Source organism: Hippocampus comes, unplaced genomic scaffold, assembly GCF_001891065.2.
Source record: "Hippocampus comes isolate QL1 unplaced genomic scaffold, H_comes_QL1_v1.1 scaffold155, whole genome shotgun sequence".
Taxonomy (NCBI): domain Eukaryota; kingdom Metazoa; phylum Chordata; class Actinopteri; order Syngnathiformes; family Syngnathidae; genus Hippocampus; species Hippocampus comes.
In genome coordinates, this window is record NW_017804967.1 from 2,385,318 (window position 1) to 2,403,976 (window position 18,659).

At 41.0% G+C, this 18,659-nt stretch overlaps 1 protein-coding gene across 4 annotated transcripts in view; it reads left to right on the top strand.

Annotated features, from left to right (window-relative positions):
* gpat2 (glycerol-3-phosphate acyltransferase 2, mitochondrial) overlaps positions 1-18,659 on the top strand; it is a 63,752-nt gene that overhangs the window by 38,357 nt on the left and 6,736 nt on the right. For all 4 annotated transcript variants that reach the window (XM_019887921.1, XM_019887949.1, XM_019887931.1 and 1 more), the window contains 17 exons: positions 258-353; positions 457-536; positions 1,361-1,471; positions 1,837-1,959; positions 3,068-3,167; positions 4,554-4,687; positions 5,319-5,418; positions 6,738-6,917; positions 7,393-7,485; positions 8,527-8,609; positions 9,790-9,917; positions 10,035-10,105; positions 11,602-11,762; positions 11,840-11,943; positions 15,838-16,022; positions 16,501-16,578; positions 16,812-16,934. In XM_019887921.1, coding sequence (XP_019743480.1) covers positions 258-353; positions 457-536; positions 1,361-1,471; positions 1,837-1,959; positions 3,068-3,167; positions 4,554-4,687; positions 5,319-5,418; positions 6,738-6,917; positions 7,393-7,485; positions 8,527-8,609; positions 9,790-9,917; positions 10,035-10,105; positions 11,602-11,762; positions 11,840-11,943; positions 15,838-16,022; positions 16,501-16,578; positions 16,812-16,934 — 1,950 coding nt within the window. The remainder of the gene's footprint in view (positions 1-257; positions 354-456; positions 537-1,360; positions 1,472-1,836; positions 1,960-3,067; positions 3,168-4,553; positions 4,688-5,318; positions 5,419-6,737; positions 6,918-7,392; positions 7,486-8,526; positions 8,610-9,789; positions 9,918-10,034; positions 10,106-11,601; positions 11,763-11,839; positions 11,944-15,837; positions 16,023-16,500; positions 16,579-16,811; positions 16,935-18,659) is intronic.

Consider the following 18,659-nt stretch of genomic DNA (forward strand, 5'->3'; position numbering starts at 1 on the left):
ATTTTATCACTTGAAGCTACACTAAAATGAAAAAAAGCTCAGAGGAAATTATACATAGACTAAGTCTCACTACTCTTTTTCTCTATTACCACTCTGCTGTAAAAGATACATTATTTTACAGCAACGTTGATCCAGAATTTCGAAAGTTGACATCTGAGCGCTGCTCATGTCAATGACATAAAACATCTGTTCTGATTGTATGTTGTCTGCTATGATTAGTGTTGTGTGTTTGTATAATTCTCTTTTCTTGTGCTTAGTTGTCATGCTCCTTAAAGATGACTCCGGTGCCTGTGCTGGGCAAGTTCCGACCAATTGTGGGTCAGTGCTGCCAACAGTGCACTCCAGACAGTCTCGTAAGAATCAAACCATTCAACAGAAAACCTTGAATCCACTTGAAATGTACTTTCTGATGCTATTCCAATAACTTGGTCAAATTTCTCTTTTTGTCTTTTTCAGTCACGCCATCGTAAGAAGTTTGGACAAAGCCCCTTGCTTGACTTTCACAATATTCTCTGTGTCAATGAGACTCACACCAGGTAACATTAATGTTGAACAAGTGAGGCAATATTTTATTGTGAAAGTTTTGACACATTTACGCAATCAACAAGTTGTACTGCTAAAAAACTAAATTGTAAGTTTATGTTTACCCCAGCATCGCCAGTATTATCAGCAAAATTCATGTTCCCCACAAGTTGTGCGTTCCGACAGCAGAATTTGAAGTTCATTAAATTTGTCTCCCTGAAATACCTCAGACACGTGAACTCGCGCAGCTCCTCATCCACAAAACTGAATTTCCTCCCTTTTTTCCCCCCCCCCGCCATGACCGCTTCCTCACAAAACCAGTCAGAATCATGATTGTCTCTTCCGGCACTCAAGGTTTATTGGAGCCGAAGAAACGCTGACAGTCCTCTTTGCCATTGTTCATTGTTTACAAGAGTTATATGATCTCTTTTTGTCATCCCTGATTGGTCGATTGCAAGGCACACATATTGCCGACCAACACACATAGTAACATTCACACTTGTGGGCAATTTAGTCTTCAATGAACCCAACACGCATGTTTTCGGAATGTGGCAGCAAGCCAGAGTGCTCGAAGAAGACCCACGCAAGCACCGGGAGAACATGTAAAATACACACATGAAAAGCCGGAGGCGACATTCGAAACATTGACCTCAGAACTGTGAGGCGTACACACGAACGACTACTGCTGCCCTGCATGGGAAATTATTTATGACTTCATTCTGTTGGTCTGAACTTGTCTTTATTTCAGTGTGACCCCCCTATGCAAGTATTTGTCTCAAGACATTTTATTTAACCCGTGTATTTTTTATTTAACATTTTTTTTTCCCTTCTGTTGTAGGTACAGAGGCTGGCTTGTGCGGAGGATATGCTGTGTGCTATTTGTGAGTGGGTGCAAGGTCTATCCGAGTCCTGTTAACAGCCGGCAGGAGAGGATCTGTGAGAGTAACAGGTACCAGAGATGACAGAGCTGATGGAGGAGAGGAGAGTAAATTAATGATAGGGGAAGATGCAGAAAATGTAATGGAATCCTACAGTTCTGGGGAGAGAAATGACTAAAGGCGAGCAGATAAGACCCACAAACAATGACAAAGTGAAGGAAGTATCTCACCTGCGGAGTGAATGAAGAGAAACTGCGTAACAAGGGACAGACATCATACTTTTCTGTCTGTTGTTGTCTTTTTGTCGATATAATTGAGTTGAACCTATTGCTAACCCCTTCACTCAAGGTTGCTGTCGTCCTACTGGGTGTGTTTTAGGATGAAAGAACTCTATTTGGAGCTTATTTAACTGAGCTGCCCTATGATTGTGTTTCAGGGTGAGGGAGGCTCTCGCAGCAAATCCGAAAGCGCCCGAGGGGGGTGACAGCCAAGGGCAGCTCCATCCCATCTCATCATTCTGCCCCATAATTAATACTTGCATCTCCCCGTTTTTTTTACGGTGTGTTTTGAATCATGTGAATACTATAACATTTTATATTTGAGGGTGGCACAGTGCAAGTCATTCAAATACAGCGGAACCCTGGTTTCTTTGTTAATCCATTACAGAAAGTCTGACTAAAATCGAATCATAAAAAAAATCCAAAGCAATATTTCTCATAGGAAATCATGTAAATCAAATTAATCTGTTCCAGAAACCCCAAAATAATTTTTAAAAGAGCATTTTATAGTGAATAATTAAAGCTTTATATTAAAAAAATGGTGAAATAAATATCAATGACCGATCAAGTGGATAGCATTCAATAAAGGTTTGAGAACTGCGGACACTAATTAAAACCAGAAAAGTCCTTTGGTCTGCTTGTTTGGTCCGGACCAAAAGCGGACTTTTTTTTTCTTGTTCTTGTTTTGTTCGGTTTGGTTCGGTTCTTATTCACACTACTTTTTGCAAGTAAGCTACCTGTATATTCTGTAAACACATCGACGCATGTGACGATCGGTACTCCTGTTGAACAGAAATGACAAGGACAGCACCAAAAGCACAAACCCAGAAATGAAGAAAAGCATGCAATTCCTACATGCTGCATTCTTGCTCTGCATGTGCTGTTATTAGAGCTGCAAAATCATTTTGAGGGTTAAGAACAGCTCATTCAACGCATGTTTTGTGATGCTATTTTTCTCAATTTTGGAACAGCGTCGCGAACGCGTGCAGTCACCCGCAGGAAAGTTGGGCATGAAAAGCAAGCTTCTCCTCTATCCAAATTTAAATGACATTTGAACGTTTTTCATCCTTGGGCATTACCAGTATGTCATCCTGCACTATGACTAAATGTTGTAGTACACTGCAAATATTGTTTTTGTCTTAAGGGAAATGATATGAAGTAAAACTGAAAAGCCTCAAAATTCAAATGGAAAGTATATGTACTTTCAAAAAGTTTGCCAGTTCGCACTCCCGTGTGTATGTGGCAACTTGCAGGAATTCACTGCCTTTCTTGTTTGTCCATTATTGCCTTTCATGTGTCATCCCACTCTCGTCATCATCAGCCATTAATTTTCATTTTTGTCTCCTTTCTTCTGTCTGTCTGCATTGCCGCCACTCTGCTCGTGCCTAGATGTGTGGGCTGGGTGATGATGAAGATGTTTGCCTCTGTTTTTGGCAGTATTCAAGTGAACCTCAACCATTTTGTGGCTTTGCACAGAGCCTCAGAAGAGGTACCGGCGCTCAATCATCATACGCACACGCACACACAAATTATTTCCAGATGATTAAAAGTGCATAAGGCTTCCACCATGCTAGGTGTCGAGCCACGAATGTTTAGACTAACTCCCTCACGCTTGTGATTGGAATTAGGCTGTGTTTTGACCATCTACTCGACCATCTAATGAGGCTAAAGAGGTTTTCTCTATTCACCCAGTGCAATTCATTCATTTAAAAAAAATCTTCTAAAACATTTATCTGGCATCTAAATATGTGATAGAAAATTCTCTCACTCGTCCCATGACTTTTGACTTTTTCTTGTAATGGCAGACTACATTGTTGTAATTATATCATTAGTTAAATCTGTCAATTGATTAATTGACTATTTTGCACCTCTCTGGTTTCAGTTGTATAATCTATTTGTCTATGGAATATTTTTACTTTGTCTTTTTTGGCAATTTCATTTGTCATCCCTCATCTCAATTATTAACTTCAAATAAAACATGTCAAATAAAATAATGAGAGAGAGTGAGAGAGAGAGAGAGAGAGAGAGAGGTATTCTTTCTAAGTGAAGTGAGTTGTTTTGTGTCTCCAGCTAAAGACACGAGAGATTAAAAACGTAGTTTGGCCATCACTATTATCAGATCAGTAAGAGGGACATAAAAAATGAATTAAAGAATCCAAATGAAATGAATTAATGAATCATTTTAACACTCTTAGGAACGACAACAGAGGAGCTGTCAGACAGAAGTACGGACAGCAAATTAATTGAACTGAGATTTGATTCAACACTAATGCGCCAGCTGCATAATCTGTACCCCTTTAGTCGCTCCAGTTAGCGCTACCCCTTCACTCATAAAACGTAGGTATAAAAGTGTGAGAGATTCTTAAAAGCAGAACAATAAGCAGAGTAATAGGTCATTATAAAATGAGGTTACCCCAATGGGGATAAAAAAGACTTTCGAGTCCTTTCATCGTTGGTTTTTACCTGGCTTTTCATTAAAACTGCCAGAAAAGAAAAATACAGCTATATTTGATTTCTCTGTGTAGTCTGTATGTAGTCCACCTTTATTAAATCTTCCATCATACATTGTTTTTGGTTGCTCTATGATGTGTATTTGCTTTTGCTGTACATAACTACAGCACATATTTCCTCATAACTTGAATGTTGATTATTGTGTTTAAAAAAAAAAATTAAGTCAATTTGAAAGTCTCATTGAGTGTGTCTACCTACAGCCTCTCCACACCTCATTCTGATGTTTTCCACCTTGTTTTCTATCACGACAGTAGCCTCCCTTAATCTCTGCACACCTGAAAGACCCAACATTGTTACAAGTACAATGGAACGACAATGTGATGCATGTTGTTTACGCGAAGTTTGCCTCTATTACATAATACAGGGATCGCTGCTGGTCTACGTGTATGTGCGTCAGAGCATCTTGGACAGCGTTCTCCTTTCTTTGGCGCTCTTCTGTAACAACCTAAGAGTGCCATATGCAATTTGTCCGATCCAAGTTAACAACTCCTTCCTCAGGTACAAAAAAAAAAAAGACCACACTTTCATCACGTTCGTGATGTAAAACAGCAATGTGAGAACACATACACATTGATTCTTTTGTGTAAGTAAATTCACTTTGATGTTCATTTCATATACAGTGATGCCTTGCGATAGCAGTTCAATGAATTAATTCTGTGATCATGCTAATAGCTCAAAACATTCTCAAGTCATTTTTTTCCCAGTTGAAATCAAATGAATCTAATTAGTTTTATGTTAAGCTTGACAGTAAACTCCCAACTGGTTGTGGCAATAAACAACTTGAGGCCTCTTTTTTTGAATAATGGTTCACTAGGTGTCAATCTGCTGCTTGTTGTGAAGTGAGGTGATTGAATATCACTTCCGCCATCTAGCTTTCGTAGCTCAAATGTTTGCTTGCACGTAAAAACAAAAAAAATTGGTCAAACACCAGCTAACACCGGCTTGTATCTTGAAAAATTGATCAGTCGGGTCACTCTTATCCCAAGGCACCACTAGTGTATACAGAATCTTAATTATTCATTAGCCTCTTGGGTCTTGATTAAGAAGGGGGACAGTTAAAACTCAGGTAACTGGATACTTGCATGTTATTTAGTTGGTGTGAAATGATGCATAGCAGATTCTCCTTTAGGTCGATCTTTCAGAAAATCGGCATGATCTTCTTGCCGCCATCTGCAGCGACGGAGCAGGATGCCGAAATGGACCATCTGTACAGGCCTGTCATGACCTCTGTAAGTTTGACATGTTGTCTCGAGGATGAGGTTGAATGTGACAGTAATGGCAGTCATCTGCTCAGGCTTCATACACATATGCAAATCCGTCAGAGGTTAAATCAGGTTCCGCGCTCCCTTTTCTCTGACTCACCCCTCTAATAGAATAAAATAAATAATCCCTCCTCACTGCACAATTTATTCAAGCCTGACAATTGGAACAGTTCCTCATTAGCCACGTGTCTTGAAACATACAAACGGCCTGTTCACAAGTGAATGAAAATGAAGGTCTCGGTCATGAATCAGAAAAACATGATATATTTTGCTGGAGGGGGAAAAAAAATGTACAGGCTGGTGATGGTACAAAATTGCTGGGTATGCACAAGATAGCTACGTGGCCTTATAATTTGTCTTTGGGTGGGCTGTTCTTTTTATCCCAACCCAGTCAGCTCCTCAATCAATTTAAAAGCTGTCGTTTAAACTCTGCTTCAAACTCAGCCTCATCAAACTCACTATTCCATCCATTATCTGCGCCGCTTTATCCTCTCCTTTTGCAAATAATTGTCTCCCTTTGCTTTTACTCCTCTAGTAATGCCATACCTTAATTTTTTTTTTCGTTCTCGTTTTTCAGTCTTCAAAACCTTCTCACCGGCTTCCTTTTCGTGTGTAGGAAGGGAGCTCTTAGGGCTTCGTATCATTTCTCCAAAGATGTTTCATTTGGAGGCATAACTGGTTATATTAAGAGCAATATATTGCTGTATATCTTAATAAAAGCGCTTGGCCAGTTATTACTTCACAAAACTACAATCTCTCTGAAACTAGCGGGTTCTTTATGAGAGACTCGGTGTGTATTTTTTTCCCCCCTCTTTGACCATTAATGTGAAAAAGCATATTGGCTGCGTGTTTGAAAGCATTTTTGTTTATTGGTTAAACCCGATGTCAATGTTAAATTACCGCGATTGTTTATTGAGTATGCTCCGCTTCGTTTTTTTGAAAAATCATAATTTAATATTCTCGAATATTAAGAAGTTTGTCCCCATGGTCTTTTATATCTGCTCCTTATCCAGTTAGCATTTTGACTTGATGTTCCTCAGCCGCCGCAAACACATTTTTAGGCTTTTTTTTTTTCCTTCCTCCCCCTCAAGGCTTTGACCTGTCATTTAGCTAATGTAGAATTTAAAATGCATAGCAGGGACTTTATGCTAATTGCTCCCGACTGTCACGACCTTCCAGACCTACTTCTATACCATCTCTTATCTCTCTCTCTCTCTCTCTCTCTCTCTCTCTCTCTCTCTCTCCCTCTCTCTCTCTCTCTCTCTCTGTCTCCCCCCCCTCTACAGTTAGTACGTGAGCTGCTACATGAGGGCCAATCTTTAAGTGTCGGTGTGTCAGCAGAGTCTGGTCAAGGGTGCCAGTGGCTGGCTCACATCAGGCATCTCATCAAAGAGGGATCTGTCCCTGATATCAGTCTGGTTCCTGTGGGCATCTCCTATGATTCTGTGCCAGAGTCACAAATGCAGGTAAAATGGCCGTCACCACACAAAGCACCCTCAAATTTTTTTATACGCATTATCTGTTGTTGTTGTGGCCTCTGTCGCAAGTTTGGAGGGTAAATGAAAAACAAAATTATCACCGAAGCGCAATCTAATTTGCATTCCTGCTGGCACTTTGTTGTTTAGGTGAGGTTTGCATGTCGTCGATGTTTATTTACCCTCTGTTATCTGCATGTCTAGTCCACACTGGAGAGTGGGTGTAACTTTCAGCTAATTGCCATAAAAAGGTTCTTGCCTCACCATCTGGTTCTGTCATTCAAATGTGTTCACAAAGTTCTCATTGGCACACACTCTCTGCGTCACTGTTTCTCCATCATCATACACTCTTGCTCATTAGTGGTACCACATAATGTGCTTTCTAATAGCGAAGCCCCACTATATCATCTCCAAGACACTCTGTGATGCACTTGTATCGAAAATATTTCCCTCCCACGTCTTACAGATGACCTCTGTATATCGCTGGCTGTTGTCTCTTCTTTGGAGGAAATCTGAAGGAATTGTTAGGATTCATCTCGCCCAGCCCTTTTCTCTTAAGGTGAACACACATGAAGAATATTTTGTGGCCGTTGCGTGGAGTGCTCATGTCTCCAAAATCACGATCATACTTTTTAGGAATTTGAAACAATGGCATCTTGCTTAACAAAACACTATTGTTGGAGTTATTATAGCTTAGATTGATAGCATTGTGTGAAAACTTTTTTGTGTGCTCAATCACTCACTTATTACCATAAAAAAAAATCTAATTTATTGGTCTTTGATTAAAATGGTTGAGTCAAAGTCTGCATTCACGCTGATAAAAAGTAATTACACAAAAGCTTATGTCACCATCCCAAACTTTTTTTTCAAAGGTCTTAAAGCCATGAGCGATGCAATAAATAATCGATGAGACTAATAAATCTGCACGCCTATACCTTTGTGGCTGACCAATTAAAAGATTTGTTCTCAAGCTATTTTCAACACTTTTAAATTGGTTAATGATTTGTTCTGAAGACATACCCCATAATTTACAACCGCAGTTTGCCATCTTTTGTGGGTGGTTTTGACCACCCTAAGGCCTAATAAGTATATTGTGAGTGAGGGCTCTTCATTCAAAGGTTATTTTGAATCCCTCACAATATTACATGATGTATGAAATGGAGCCTTACAATATTAGCGGTTACACACACGCAAAGCTGGTTATAAATGTGTAACAAGTTAGGACAATCCAGATGGATCAATCACTGGAAAAGCGAAATATAGACACCGAAATGCCATTGGACCATGAGTGCAACAGTGCAAGGAATGATTTTCATAATTTTACAAACACGGGAATATATATTTATGTTGTTGACAACGCACAAGAGAACAGCTAAATGTACCGTAGTGGCTAATGTGAAGTAAATGTATGGTAGTAATAAAAGAAGAAGCTCCATTGCACGCAATGCTTGATAATCTGTTCTTTAGAAGTCACTGTTTAAGTAAACATTTCAGTATGCTTTAAATATTGTGTTAAGTAGCCCTGGAGTATGATTTTTGCTAAAGTGTGTGTGTGTGTGTGTGTGTGTGTGTGTGTGTGTGTGTGTGTGTGTGTGTGTAGGAGATGCACGCATCCGGCAGGTGCAGAGTAGTTGAATGGCGCCCTCTACAGGACCTGTTGCTGCCTGTTATCATTAACAATAGGTAATCTCACGTCCCAAGCTCAAAAACACACACACACACACACACACACACACACACACACACACACACACACACACACATTTTGTCTTGGAAATTCGCCACAAAATTTGGTTGGACCCAGCATTTGAATAATAATAATATAATAATAATTATCATAATAATAGTAATAATAATTCTATATTTTAAATCTTGCACCGACACAGTAAAGGTTCGATGAACATCCTCAGTGAGTAGCCTCGGCTTCTGACAGGCAAAGAAAAGAGCGCGCGTGCAAAAGGGAGGAAAAAAAGAGATTCAGTGAGATGAGAAGTGATGAATGGCAGAATGGGGATAGTTCGACCGGAGTGTTATCAGCGTGTAATTTCGTTTTCTTTTATTTGACAATGTTAACAAGCTTTGGTGCTAGCCATCATACTAAGAAATAACGAGGGGATTACCTAACATACTGTGAATATTTGTAGCGTGTCGCATTTCACTGAAGGCCCTGGCAAATCTGTCAAACAGCAGTGACAGATGTAAAATACTTTCTCAGCTACACTCTGTATCCAAGCAATGATGCACAATGCTCCAGAGAGCTTTATGGAGTACACCTAGGTCCAGCAGTGTTATTTTGCACGTGATGAGCTTCCCTCGTCGACAGAAATGACTGAAAATGCCTTTCATATATTGTCATTGAATGAGGCCCTGCTACTTTTCATTTGTTGTTGTTCATTGAAGTTAAAACACGACTGTATATGGCCATCAGTTTATTTCATCAACCCATTTCTTTTCCCCATGAGTCTTTCTCTCCGCCAAAAGTTGTTTCCATCCTCATGACGGCGTTAAGGAGCAACGGGGCCACTCAATCAAAGGGGGCCACCTGGTCCGTTCTTCGCTTGTTTAGCTCAGTGTTCCTGAGGGAAATATAGGGCACCACTAAATGCTCCACCGTGCACACCGGCGAGTCGCTGTGTCATCTTAATGCTTGCTGCTGAGCGGGGAATGTACAGTGGGGGACACTGACACTCTGAGAGATGTGTTGTATAATTCACAGTTGGAGCATTAAAACAAACAACAACAAAAATCTCCAGCTGCAGACTTGTGTGAGCGATATCTGTATTTGTTCTAGCAGTGTGATCATTCCACCAAGGATTGACATCTTATCCAATATTGATTCGGGCTGTTTGCTTTTTCTATCAAGCACTGAAAGTGAGTTTGGTCAGAGGAAGATATCGTGGCTTCTGCCTTCTCGTTCTGCGTCAGAAACTGCAGAGCTAACTCATCAGGAGAGCGAGCTCAGCATGGCGATTGCCGTCCACCTCATCTTCTGTAAGTCGGAGATAATATTCCCCTGCTGCTGTGTAAATGAATCCCCGTGAGATATTTTAATCACGTTTGCATTGTGCAATGGTATTGAGGATTTGTGAGTTTTGCTCTCCTTCGCAGCTGTAACCTCCTGCATGGCTGTGATGTCCACCAGTCTGCTATCCAGTCTTTTGCTGTACAGACACCGCAAGGTAAATGTATCATCCTTGTGTTCCAGGGTCAAGCTAGCAACAGCATACACAATACGTACATTCACTAAACATGCAATTTGAAAGTCACATTTTAACATAAACAGTCATACATGTGAAGATTAATTCAAAAAACATAAAACAAACACACAAAAAAAACACTCCTGAATAATGTAAGTATGCGGCAAAGACTCTCACAACCCCAGCTAAACTTAGCCTGTCACCAACATATAAGTTTGTCTATATCGAGATCGATCACCTCAACATAGTTCCTTACCTGCCAGTGCTGTTCGAAGTCTGGGCCGATATTTGATTCTGATGGTATGCTAATCATAAGCAAAAACAGTGTGGTATCACGATATTGAAATTACAGCTCTAAAATGTCTTTTTGGCTATGGGGTAAATAAAATCATCATTTTAATAGAATAAATAAATGAATAAATAGCTATTTAAATTATTCGGTTTTAATTCTTCTGAGCAAGTCACAGTGTCCCATCACTGCTGAGCTATTTGCAGAACAGACCCTACTCATGTTTTTCATGTTTTTTTTTTTTTTTTTTTAAGGAGAATGCAAGGACACCCGTATAACTGCTGTCTCTTTCGTCTAACCTGCCTCTATCCCCCTTCCTCTTTTCTCTTTTATTTTCTGTTTATCGGCCGGGAGCACCGCAACTCATTTTCACTCGCTAGCTTGCAGGCCTCGCCACGGTGGCGGGGGTTGGTGGCTGCTGTCACAGTGGGTGGGAGGAGGCTGGGGATGGCCGACCTCACCGCAGCCTTGCTCGGAGGGTGTGAGAAACAATGCGTCTGTCCGCCTCCATCGCTGATGGGCCAGGAGGGGCTGTTGACGAGGCAGTGGGGTCCATGGCGGGGCGGCCTGGTGGGCGGCGTTGCCAAGCAGGCGCGCTGGGGCAGGAGCACGTTTCTCACCCCCACCACCCCTCCCGCTCACACCCTCGCTAACATGTTGAGGCTGCTCCTTCCTTGTGAGATGTGTCACAATAAAAAACACAAAATGTCAAGGAAAACGCAAAGCCCATGCTGGGGCACAGTGGATTCTTCGACTGGTGGTCACTACATTGTGGAATTGAGAGCTACATTTTGGGTACTGATGAATTGTGAAGGGCTACCAGTTTGATGCACAGATCTGAAGTAACATGTTTGCGTTGCAACATTTTGGGGTAAATCATCTCCTCATTGTTGTTCCACTGCTACTTGTCTCCAGCAGTACTCGTGTTTGGTCATACACGACAATACTGAACTTGCAACTACAGGTTTTTATTCTGATATATATTTTTAATAGCTCCATAGACAACTCGTGGTCCTTGGGGGGCTTATGGTCTGAGACGATACAGTATGCCTGATTTTAATTCCGAGACTTCAGTCTAGAGTCATAACGTTCCAAAAAATCTGATGGAATTCTTGCATAATTTCACAGCAGTTGTGAGAAGTTCCACTGATGTTGATGATAAATTAACTTCCTGCATCCCCGTGGGCAGGGTGTGAGCACATCCGTCTTGTGTCGTGATGTCAGCTGGCTCACGGAGGAGCTCTTGTTCAGGAACAAAGACGTCGGATTTGGAGGAAGTCTAACAGAGGTGGTCCACTACTCCGTGACACTGCTCGCCTCTCACCTCATCATAGCTGCAGTACCGTCAAGGTCAGTCCTCCAGAAATGCAATATAAATGAGTATGACTCAGAAAACCTTGCACACCATATCTTCTTTTGACCTCCAGGCAAGACCCTTTAATTGTGCCTCGTCCTACTTTTGCTGCCGCACATCACCTTGACCTTCAGGCCCAGATTGTCACTCATACTTTTATTTTGGAAGCAGTTGGTGGTGAGTGATTTTTCATGCATGTATTTTGGTAAGATGGCAGTACTTTCCCTTCACATTTCAGCCCGAAAGTCATGTTGAGACCTTATGTTCTCTTCGCGTGGTGGTGTTCGTGGGAGGCTTTGGCTGCGACTTGTGACAGTTGCCTTGGCAGGATGGGAAATCGATTTGAAACATGATATTTTAAAAGTTGCACTTCTTAATACTCAGTGTTAGCAGACGCAACAAGCACAAGACTGCCTATGAGCTTTTTCGTCTGTAGCCACAGAGGCTTGAGTGGCCATTAGTGCAATGACATCCGTAATTTGTTCTTTCAACCATTATGTTGCCCCCAGCTTGAATTGTTGGGATTCATGCCGTCATTGCTAAGTCATTTATGCATGAAAAATAGACTCTGAAGCAACTACATCTGCTAATCTTTGCAAGGCAAAAAAAAAAAGGAAAAATCATTTTTCCACACAGTGCTCTAAATTTCTGTCATCTCAGCAGAAATATGGCATTGTTGGGAAGCTGAGCTGTCTTGACTAAAGTTTTTATGCTCTCCAGTTATGCAGTTTAGCTGCTCTTGTGCTGTCCTTTACTGTCAATGCTGTCAAGGCCATTGCAAAAGACTGAACAAAGCCAGCAATTGTTCTGGATTTTTTTTTTTTTTACTTTAGTCATGTGTGCTTGTTTATGTAATTCACAACTGGGGTTGAACGATTATGGAAAATAATCTAATTGCAGTTTTTTCCCCTGAAAATTGTGATGGTGATGTTGTATATGATAATTTTTTTTTCAAGGTTCTTTTCAATTACATTTTGAACAAGCTCCTATTTCATTTTTATCACAATAAATAATACCAGCTCTATATATAGATAATAGGATAAGAAAAATGAATCATTAATATGAAAAACCAATTTCTTTGTCTACTACAATTACATGTGTAAACTTATTACTTCAACATGTAGTTTTTCAAATGTAAGCATGCACCAGGGGAATATCATTTTGCCACACAAGTGTGACGTATTCTACATATACTATATTGCAAATTAGTAGGAAATCAAACTATAATGCAAACAAATCTGTAGCTTTACCACTTCAGCATATCCAACTAAACAAGTGGACTGCACGTGCAAGTGGACACTAAACTTATCTACAATTAAAAAGAAATAAAATGTGCAGAGCCTATATCAAAAAAATAAAATAAATCTCAGCAATCTCCAGTCAGTAACATCACACATGCTCAAGGGTAAAGAAAGTAAGATTATACCTGCTTATTTGATGTAACATTTTGCCATTTAAGGTTTATTAAAAAATATATAGATAGCTCCATCGTTTCACATAACTCTTGTACATCGTGATCAATGGTGAAGAGGACAACCAGGGCTTACTTTCACCCCCCTCCCAAACAAACTAATGTGCCAGAGGAGACAAATTCTGATAATGAGTCGGACTCATTTTGTGAGGAAATGGTCATGACGAACAAAATTCAGGAAATTCTATTTTTGGGTTGAGTGGCTGCATATCTTTTATCAGGCTGAGGTATTTCAGGGACGCCAAATCACTGAACTGCAAATTCTGCTGTCGATACCCACAACATGCAGAGAACATGACATTTGCTGTCAATATTGGCACTCCCCTTTTACTATTCAAGTATTTATCAGAAATACAGTGAAAATGAGTGGAAATGTTCATATTTACTTCGCAAGTCGAACTAGGAGAGATAGTCACATATTGCTGCTTGTTTTTTCGCCGGAGGACATTGTTAAAGTAGCAGGAACTCTGAAGTAGAACTGTGCAAAAAAAAAAAAAGGCTCCATTTCGTTTAACCACTATGCAATGTAATTTTTAAAAAAATATGTTTTCCTTTAATCGCTCAACCGCTCTTTTCAGTCTCTTCGGCTAAGCCAACTGGTTTTCAGCTTTCTCGGGTTCTGTCAAAGCATCATTCTAGCTTCTCTCCCCCCTCTAATGAAGCTTTGCCGGCTCTGTCCGGAATAGATGGCTCTCAATCTCAGTCCCCACGCTCGCTGTGGCCATCTGCTCAACCGTGATCTGCTGCCTCTCCTCTCCCACACTTGTACTGTAGATTGCTCTTACTTTTTCTCATCTTTCCTTTTTCAATGTGGTTGGTCAAACCTGTTCTTGAGAGTCTGGTTCCTATTGATGACTCCGCCACAATGGGCACTCGAGAGTTAATATGTTCCTCTTAAAGTTTCACATCCTATTCTCACTCGCACACTGTCTCTCCAGAGCCTCCTTTTCAACAGCACGGTAGATATTCTTCTGGTCCAGGTTGTAAGTATCAAAAGTCGTGAAAACATACTATATCGTTTTCTGCAGAGACACACTAAGCCATATCTCACTTGCTGAAAAGTCTGGTCTGAACAATGCATTTAGATCTACTTCAAAAGCTCAAAAGAGAAAGGGGGGAAAAACTCTGTCATGTCACAGCACAAAGAGTAAAGATATTCGGTATACGCAAAGAGTTTGACGTTCCAAACTCAAGGATATCAGAACCTTGGCGGTGCTGCTGCTTTACAGTCATTGCCATGGGAACCATTACCGTCCGCTAGGTTGATGACGCAGATTTTTAGCTGTTCTGTGCTGTTTCCAAAGCACTTGAGTGACAGTTGACTGTCAATCTCATTTGCATTTTTAAGCACATTGGGGTTTTTTTTTTTTTTTTTTTTGCTTTTTTTTCAAAGCCACGTACAATGCCTTTTGATAATGCCTCCGTGCATCAATCATTATGTAAGCGCGGTTTATTTCGGTCGCGGAAGTGAAGGTTGTGGGCAATGGGCCTTAGGAAACAAAGGCTTTGCTCTCAATTGCTTAAAATAAGCCAAACTGTTACGGGTGTCCCGTTAGAACTTTTTCACCTCTGAAGCAATACCAATATGGCAGCCTAGAGTATGGATCGCTAGATAGTAATCGGATATAATATCATCATGAATGATACATGCTTTTATTTATTTATTTGTGTGTGTGTGAAATATGACTGGAATGTGACTGTAAAATTGACACCAATTTAATTAATTGACACAAAATTCGGTCAACGAGTCTATCACAACTGGACACACAAGAAGCTGCCGTAGACCCCGAAGTTGAACAGGAAGTCGGCCATTTTGGTTTGAAGCAGCCATTTCTGTGGGAATTCCAGGTTTCTGCTCGGGAATTAATCCAAATGATCCTCAATTGGCAGCAGCTACCCTTGACCAGTGTTTCCCAAACTTTATTGAGCCAGGGCACATATTTTACGGCAGAAAAAAAAAAAAATCAGCACATGCTACCAAACAAAAATCTCACCAAAAGGATATAAAATACACTGAAATGCCATCCAGTGGAAGAGCTTTGAAACGTTCTGTCTGTCACCAAACATTGGAATGGAATAGCTAGATGAGCAAATAAAGATTTAATTTGTGTGAAATAAATCTCCGAATTTCTTGCCTCATGCCTGATTATCTTAGAGCACACCGGTTAGGAATTGATGTCTGTGGCAAAGAGACGATGCTAAATTACCAACCTTTTTTTTTTCCCCATTGCCATCTAATGTGGTCATGCTTAACATGGGAGTCTGATGATCATTTCAAAGACAATTTTGATCGAACCTTTTAGGCACATACTAAGTTAAGTGCAACACAATATTTGTAACACCTCTCCGTACGATGAAGCACGCACGGTGAGTTCCTCTTGAGTGTTTCAGGGCATGCCTCATTCCATTATCCATTAACTTATACATTTGGTAACAGCTCTCCACATTGTGTGAAGTGAACTCACTCTTTTTCACCCTTTTCAAGCTGTCCTCTGTAAATGCGCTGTGATACAAGTTCACGACACTCTATATGCTTACAAGTGGCGCATATATATATATGCAGTCTGTTTGTTGATAAAGTTATATATGTATCCCCCCAGCATGTGCAGTGTCAGCCATGCTATGTGAGATTGCCAGCAGTGGCATCAGCAGCGAGGTGAGGGCCGACAGTGCAGATGGAGACGCGGTCAAAGGTGACTTGGAGTTTGATGTGGTGCTCTGCCAGTTGGAGCTGACCGAAAGAGCCCTGCAGCTCTGCCATCTCCTGCCTCCGGGCTTTAGACCAGTGAGTTTCCATTCATATCACACACGCACACACGCACATCCGGTGTTGTCTCGTTCAATGGGTGTTTAATGGGGCTGAACAGTGACTCACCCTGCACCGCTGGTGCTGAATTGTGTGCTCGTGCTGTGTGTTTCGGCGCATGTACATGTGTACACGCTCCATCACGTTGAATTCAAGGGCTCCGAGTTGGAGGCAGATATACTGCACCTTTTCTCTGTTAGCCCCCCTTTCATATGAGTGTTATTTTCTGCTCTGCTTGCAGCAGTGTTGCTCAGCCTTTTCCTCCATGGCAAAATATCACTCCCATTCATGCATCACGATGGACGACTCCGCTTCTCCTCTGAACTCATCTTCGTTTTCACCTCACAGTCTATGCTCTTTGTCACCTGTCTTCCTCCGCCCGTCTTCCATGATGAGAGTGAAGCTGTTTGTTCCTCTGACCTTCTCTCTCTTTTTTTTTTTCCCCCATTTTCTCCAGCCGTGCCAGTCTTCTCAAAGTTTTGCCCTGGATGCAATTGACAGCTTAGTGCGATGTGGCATCTTAATCATGGAAGAAGTAAGATGCATTTTTTTATAGTCCCCTAAATGTATACTGAGACATAACAACACAATTCATTCCAGGATGCCGATCAACCACTCTCATGTAGAATGTGTTCTTACCATTGGAAAATATTGAATTAAAAAGTCTGAGTGTTTTTTGTTTTTTTTTTATAAACGGCGTGATCTTTGCGCACATAAATGGATGCACTCTGTTTGCCTCCAAGCATTGCAGATTATCTTTCTCTACAGGTTCAGAGGGACAATCCAATCTGTCATTTCTGGAAGAGAGAGGGCATGCTAGCATGGACCACCACAGATGAGCCGTATCAAAGCGATTCTGAATGCGAGGAGCAGGACTTGCGTGCCTACAAGGTACCTGAACAGTACCATGGAGGTTTTTCTGCCTCCATGACGTGCCACTGAAAAGCACCAGAGGTTCGACTGTATGTAGGGAGAATCATGCCGGATGTTGACCCACTTAACAGACGATGGCAGCTTATGGGGGTGCAAACAGGCCACGACAAAATTAGCCAAGCCACAGCACGACAGACTCATTTGTGGCGAGCACATCTCCATAACAAAAGCAGCCACACAGCCGAAACGCATTACCTGAATACCAATTAGCAATATGTGTGTCAGCTTTAATAGAAGACTGTCATGAAATGTTATGTGTGACTTTTCAAAGCATCACGGGGCTTCTAATCAACTCCCAAAGTGTGGGAAAAGTGACTTGGAGGTGACAATGTTACAATGCTGGGGGGAAAAAAGATCTTAATGAATAACATCAAAGCACGACTGACCACAACTGTCATCCACAAACCTCTCAATTAGGCTTGCTTCTTTTTCCTTTGACTTTGACAACAGAAAATAGTTCATGATTCCAATCTTCCCCGGCAAGTTCCTTTCAGAAATAGATTTTTCATCCAAATATTGTTTTGACCCAAAGCTTCGAGAGCGTCGGTTAGTGCAACTCTTGCCTCAGAGAACATTTTCAAAGCTGCGCATGCTTCAAAACTGTTATTGCATTCAGCTTTCTTCTCCATGAGCGGTCTTCCTCTGTGCTCAGTCTTGATTTTGAAAGACAAAAAGGCAGCGCGTTGCATTCAGTTGATAGATATTTAATGTTTAATGCTGCTTCATTTAGATTTTCAGAATGTTCTCAAGCGCTGCTTTCCCAGTACATACGGTGTGTTTTGTTGGTCTCTGCTCTTATATTACTTGGTGTTTGTTGCCTGTAAGACCTTGACTGTTCAGTGCTGTCTATTTCAAAGAAACTTTCTGGATGTTGCATATCAAATATTCATGTGCGGACTACTTCTGTTTTTCGTCACCCTTTTCATAGCTTCTTATCCCCTTATTTACTTGAGACCCTGCTTCTGTGAATTAAAAATAAATCCTCAGTAGCAATATAATTGATTGTATCGAATGCACAGTCACATCTAGTTCTTATCAGATCGCTCTACCACGGGAGAGACTCATTATTATTATTATTATATACATTTTTACGATGGCAAGCTCATACTCTTCTCCTGCCTTGGCCACCCTCAGCTGCCTGAGCAAAAACACATCTCGCTCCCTGACAAATATTATCTTCTCTTTTCGGCAAGTGACCACTGTGTGTTCGTTAGCCCACCTGAATACCCTTGACATCACACAAAGCAGACCTGGATCAGTTCGGTGAGGCAAGATTTGCTCTCGTAACCAGCTCTACTGTCAAGGCTGAGGATTTACTTCCATTTCACTGAAATTGTTACATTATAATTTGTTTCTTTCGAAATTTGGATGGCTACTCATCTCGCATAATATCCTCTAACATGTTGCAATGGTGTCAAGTAAATACACTCAACAGCTACGCGCCCTTCACGATCTCATGAGATCCAAGGCAAAGGTGCGTCAAAAAGTGTCCCGCATATGTACAGTATTAGTACTTGCTATTGATTTGAGCTAGTAGTGACGTGTACATCGTAGTGATACTTGTTTAGTATTTTATCGAGGTGCTAGTGGATTGATATTTGAAATCGCTTGACTGTAAATTCTCTGCAGAAGTACTTAATTGTTTGTGTGTGAATTTTAGTTTTTATGTGTGCGTGTGTGTGT